The 6000-nt window shown below is 40.1% G+C and overlaps 1 protein-coding gene across 1 annotated transcript in view; it reads left to right on the forward strand.

Annotated features, from left to right (window-relative positions):
• The window catches only part of aff2 (AF4/FMR2 family, member 2), a 102253-nt gene extending 97827 nt beyond the window's left edge, over positions 1–4426 (forward strand). Inside the window, exons 23-26 of the mRNA XM_025063367.1 lie at positions 723–794; positions 1682–1775; positions 3059–3111; positions 4288–4426. Of these exons, the coding sequence (XP_024919135.1) occupies positions 723–794; positions 1682–1775; positions 3059–3111; positions 4288–4426 (358 nt within the window). The remainder of the gene's footprint in view (positions 1–722; positions 795–1681; positions 1776–3058; positions 3112–4287) is intronic.
• Positions 4427–6000: the final 1574 nt, after the last annotated feature.

The following is a 6000-nucleotide window of genomic DNA, read 5'->3' on the forward strand; positions in this document are numbered from 1 at the left end:
CTTTATACAGCATTTAGACATAATATGGTAACATTGTTTTTTAATTAGAGCATTTGAATTAAAAACAAAGATAAATCTTGATGGAAGCTGTCGCACAGAAAGTGGAAACATCACCTGCAGTCAAGTTTAGACTAAAATAGAGAATATGTAGAGAAATCGCTTTGACTTTTTGACTTCTAAGAAATAGAAATCTAAAAGTACAGAGGGAAAAAAATGTAACATAACTTTAACATCATTTAACAAATGTGTCCCTGGAGTTTGTTTTCCTTTAATGAGACACAGATAAAAACATTATATCACGAGATAAAACAAACGGCGTGAAATTCCCGTGAATGTGAACAGAAACTATAAAGTTTTAAGATGATTAAAAGATTCACCAACAACAACATTTTAATATCGACTAAACAACCGGAGGAGAAACATTTCAATCCACAGCTGTCGTGTTGCCTGCCTTGCCTGAGGGCACTTCAGCAGAATTGATGTTGGCTGTCAGCAGGCTGAAGGATTTAATTACTGACAGCCATTTAACTCCTGAACAGGTTTTTTTTTTTTTTTTTCTCAGGGAAGAGCAGCTCTTTGGATAAGTGTGACCTTGATTTGGTTAAATTAAAACTCAACTGGAGTTAAAGTGAATTCATCATAATGAAAAATGAAGTGTGTTTGTGTTTGACTCTCATATATCACTGGGAACAGCAGCACGAGTTCATGTGTTTCTCTGACAGGTACGCCATGAGGCTGAAGAACTTCAGCAGCCATTCGGCCTCCGTCACCGAGAAGAAGCTCGCCGTGCTGTGGTACGAATTTGATTTTTTTTTTGTGTATTTCTGTCAAACATTAATTGTATAAAATGTGAAAGGCTGATTGGAAAGCATACATACATACCTATATGTCTGTGTCAAGACTGAACTTTGGCATTAGATATGTATGTATTAAATGTTTTTATTTTTATTTATATGTTTGTTATTTTTTTATCATCACCATATACATTTGCATTGTATTTATTGTAATAATATTTTAATGATATTTTTGTGTTTAATAATAATAATAATAATGACTAATGTTGTGCTATTAATTGCAATAAATAATAATAATAATAACAACAATTTTTTGTATTTAATAATATTATTAATAATAACTAATATTATGCTTTAATAACAGTAATAATAATACAAAATCAAATATGAATATGTAAAAAATTATATTGTATATATTTAAAAATTTTAAAAATAATATAATAATAGAAATCGAAATAAATGGTTATAATACATATTATATAATAAAATAAATAATAAAAATGGAATGCTGCTTCAGATGTAATTACAGTATTTTTTTGTGTAAACGACGTCACACCGACAGTGTTATGTGCATTATGTCAATGTACAGACGGTTCTCAGGTGTTCCAGCCCAACACTGAAGCCACCAAGGTCATAAAAGCGCCTCAGTCTGCCTGAATGAATAAAAACATCTCTGACTGAGAGCGTACCGTCACTAACACGGTCTGGTGTTGGTACCGTTTACCATTTTTTTGAATTAATTTCCATATTTTACTTTTCTGACCATCCCTAACGCCAAAGAATGTGTGTGGTGCGTTTAAGGTCCAGGAAAATAATATTAGGGCTGGAGCTTTGTGGGGTGTTTGTACAGAGGATTCATCTGCCTCCTAATGGTTTTGTTTCCATAGTAACCGCTGTCTGTCTCTGCTGTATCTGAGGATGTTCCATTTGAAAAAAGACCATGCTGTCAAGTACTCGCGGTCTCTCATGGAGTACTTTAAGGTAAGGAGAACACAAAGACACACACGGATTTTCACACACACTCGGACGTCGACTTCATATACAGTCAGTAATTTAGTCAGTTGCCACTCATTTAGTCTGTGCATTCATTTTGTTATTATTATTAAGTTGAGTTTTTTTTTTCCACTGTAGAATAAATGTATTAATTAGCTCCATCAATCATTAGCCTGGATTGTTCAGGTTTAATGTGCTTGTTTTGATTAACAATGCTCAGTTAAATTAATTACTGGGGATGTGATTATCGCAGCGCCGCGTTGGCGATGATTGCATTGGATTTGTGGGAAACGGCTGACTGAGGGTTTAGCTCAGTGGAGACGGGGAAGAAAAAAAAAAACAACAACAAACTACAAACCAACCAAAGTGTTTAATTATGGAAAATAAAGTGTCACAAACCGTCCAATCACAGGGGTCAGATTCAGAGTCAAATGTAATTACAGTTTAATTTCAGTTTGTACGTACACAAAGGCCAAGTGAACGTGTGCTGTAAACAGTGGTGTATTATTGAACAGACGGATGATGTTTTGTCTACCTTCATTAATTAATTACTGGCAGGACTAGTTAATGTGTGTAAAATAAATATTTATCAGTATGTCGTTCTACTCAAAATGAATGTATCGCAGTATTCATCTACTGTACTTGTGTCTGTGTGAGGTGATACTGCAGACTTGAAGTACCAGGATAATTAGAAAACATGGAAAACAGGATGCTGAAAAAAAAAAAATGTCCGACAAGCAATGATGTCAAAACATTTTCATCACTGTTAAACAAACCTTCATGTTCTATTAAATCTGTCCATGAAACCTTTACATCTTCTTTAGGGCTCAAAATCACAATTTAGGTGTATTACTGCCACCTACTGTGCTGGAGTGTGTACCACAAATTAGGGAACTGAAAAAGGTGGGATTGCATGGGTTATCTGATCACATATCAATATAGCATCAGTTCCCCAGCCTTAGCCGTGATATGAATGTAAAGTATTATAATTTGAATGATGGCGCCACAGTGGAGCAGAGGTTGTCATCTAGAAGGAGTCACAGGGTCGATTCCTTCAACGTTCTAAGACCAAAGCAGAGAAAAAAGGTTGAGTTTTTTTTAGTCAAGTGCTGTATCTGGTATAAAAAACAAATTACTAGGATGAGTCCTGTAGTGTCCTGGAGTGAGTATTCTAATTGAGACGTGTGTGTTTGTGAGTGTAGTGGAATTCACCTTCACAGTTTTATAGTTGAGATATTTAGAAAATAAACGACTAAATGTCTTTTCTCCAGAATTCTGCCAAAAGTTCCCACCAAGCACCTTCTCCCTGGAGGACCAACGGAAAGTAAGTGCACTGTAAACACTCTCTCTCACACAGAGTATTTTTCACACTTCTCATTCATATAATGTAGGTAATTAGGGATTTTCAATCCACTGGAGCTGTGCTGCCAAACACCAGGCAGCCCTGACAGCCACTTGCTCAAACAAACCCCTCAGGAAGCAAATGGAGGGATTGATTTGTTGTGGATGTAAGAGGCAGAAGAGCGAAAGAGCTGTTGAGTGTTCTGTGAGAGGAAGTGATGGAGGGAGTGATGATGGATGGAGGAGGAGGGGGAGGAAGACGAGGAGGAGGAGGAGGGCGTGGATGCTAACGAGTTTGGACAGCTCTGACGCTGCACAACAGCAGGACTGGAGCTCGGCGTGTGTGTGTGTGGTGTGTGTATGTGTGTGTGTAACACAGAGCAGGCTCCAGTCATCAGGTCCACGAAGGTCAAGGCCACATCACAGACATTACATCATCACAAGGGCAGCACAGCTCCCTGTGCAAGGTAGGGGCAGTTTGACAAATGGCTCCGCGGTGAAGAGTACAGCCGCGTCCAGACCGAGTTAGTCTGAACTTCTCAACCTGTTACTGCTGAATGTCAGGGTTTCCTTGTGTTTCCTGTAGTTCAGATTAAACACAGTCTCCTGTTTTCTGTGAAGGACCGGTCGTCCGTGGTCTTCGATCAAGTCACTGACTGGAATATATTAAATATAACCTGGCTAGAATTTAAATACGACCCCCAACCTTTTTTTGCATCAAGGACCAGTTGGCCACTAGTGGGCAGTAGCATCTCTCTCTCCCCTTTGGTCGTGGCTTCTAAGGCAATGGATATTGATATCATGAAGCCTGAGTGTATTTTCGAAATAAAACGATAAATGAGGTAAATTAATAGTTCTGTGTTACAGCTCAATATTTATCATGAAAAAAATCTGAATGTCAGACAATCAGAAAAACACTGATCAACAGAAGAAAAAACAGCAAAAGTCCAACGTTTCATTAGCAAATTACAACCTACAGGTTTGACCTCAGTGACCTCTGTGAATATTGCAGTAAACAACTGAAGTGATGAAGAAAAGCTCCACAGTCCAAGCTTTAAACATAAACAAAGAGATATCCCTCCTGTGGCCACACGGTGTCAGAGGTTTACGAACAAACAGGTTCCTGTCAACTTTACTCTTGTCTCTATCTGTAACGAAGGGTGAACGGCACTCCGTCTCCGCTCTCACTCTGCCCTTCTCCGGCAAGCAGTGGAGGAGGAGGGGGGTCGGGGGGGGCGGCGGGCTCACTGGGCAGTGCAGCTATACCACAGCGGACCCACCACATGGCTGCGCAGTAATCATAATTATATGATTTTTTCCCCCCTGAGTTCTACTGTTAGTGTTTGATTAGCAAAAAACGGTTTTGGTTGTTGTCCATATTGGGTGAGTCAAAGTAAAAAGTCGAAAACTCACACTGTACTCGTTCCCGAAAACATGTACCGATCCAGTGACTCACGTTGAAGGACACAGTTTGTCAGTACAGCAGAGATTTCCCAGTGCCGGGATTAGAACCACGAACCTCTGATTGAGCTCAATAGACAGAGTGTAGAAAACTCTAGAATATTTGCTCTATTTTTCAAACTTGATCAAATAAAAACACAGCTCAGAACTGGACAAAAATATAATAATACACACTAATACTAATAAATACTGCAATAAATATCTGAGCGACTAGTGATTCAGATCTGAAATCTTTGGAAATGAAAACATCTGTCAACTTTTTGACTCACCCTCATTGACCCCGCCCCTAAATATTCCCCCCGGAAGGCGCCACTGTAATCGTGTTGTCTTCCTGCCGTAGAATTCTTCCAGGAGCTGGACTCGGTCATGGAGCCGCTGAGTCAGCAGAGCAGCATGACAGAACTGGTCCGCTACATCAGACAGGGACTGCACTGGCTCCGCATCGAGGCCCACCTGCTGTAGAGGCACCGCCGCGTTTAAACAGAGACTAGAAATGAAGCTGGTGATGGGAGCGGGGACGACCGTCGAGACCAGACTCAGAATCCTGCCTCAGTTCTTTCAATGGTAACGTACAGTACCAGCAGAGGCTGGTCGGTTCATCCGGCTGAAATTAACTTTGCTTTGGCAGTTTCCACTGTGAGATACACACCGTAGGTAACACCGTCGGAAAATTGGTAGATTCTAGTTTTCGCCCCCACATCTTGGAACGCGGATCAAGAAAATGAATCTTTTTTTCTTTTTTTTTTTTTTGCTGTGACAGTAATTTCACAGAGGTCAGTAGGAAAGAAGCACAACAACAGCTCGTCTCTTCCAGCAGTGGCCTGTAAACAAGCTGGAACTCACGATAAGAACTGATCCGGTTCCAGTTATTGATCCGAGTGTAAAAGGTACCAGTCTGTTCTGTTCTGGTAGAAGTGTAGAGGTTCAGGAACAACTACCGGGGCTAAACGGTAGACACCACAGTATCAGGATCTAATGGTAGGTCCTGGACCTCTGGTTCTTCAGCTGACCTCCAGTCTTTGGTGATATTTAGCAGTGGAAGCTCCAGGAAAGTTAGAATCTGCCCAAACACTGCTATGATTTGGCAACTAGCAGAAATGCTAACGTGATTAAAACTTTATAAAAACAGTTGTCAGGGTTTTTTTTTTTTTATTATTTGTGGTCAAACAGTTGTGGCCTGGAGTGAGGGTCCAGATGACTAGGTGACCTGGTCCTTCTAATTTCCAGGCAGTTCATCATCTCAGCCGAGGACAAAAAAACTGCCCCAGTACAAAAAGTTCTTCCATCAAACACAGCTTCTTCTCTAACTACTTATGGCCTTTTTGTGAAATTCCAGCTGGCTCTAGTTCCCATAGTAACCCACCCACTAAGGTGTCAAACACTAGTGTGGAAGAGGGTTGGGGGAAGAGAG

Source organism: Cynoglossus semilaevis, chromosome 15 (genome assembly GCF_000523025.1).
Source record: "Cynoglossus semilaevis isolate Cse_v1.0 chromosome 15, Cse_v1.0, whole genome shotgun sequence".
In the NCBI taxonomy this organism is placed as follows: domain Eukaryota; kingdom Metazoa; phylum Chordata; class Actinopteri; order Pleuronectiformes; family Cynoglossidae; genus Cynoglossus; species Cynoglossus semilaevis.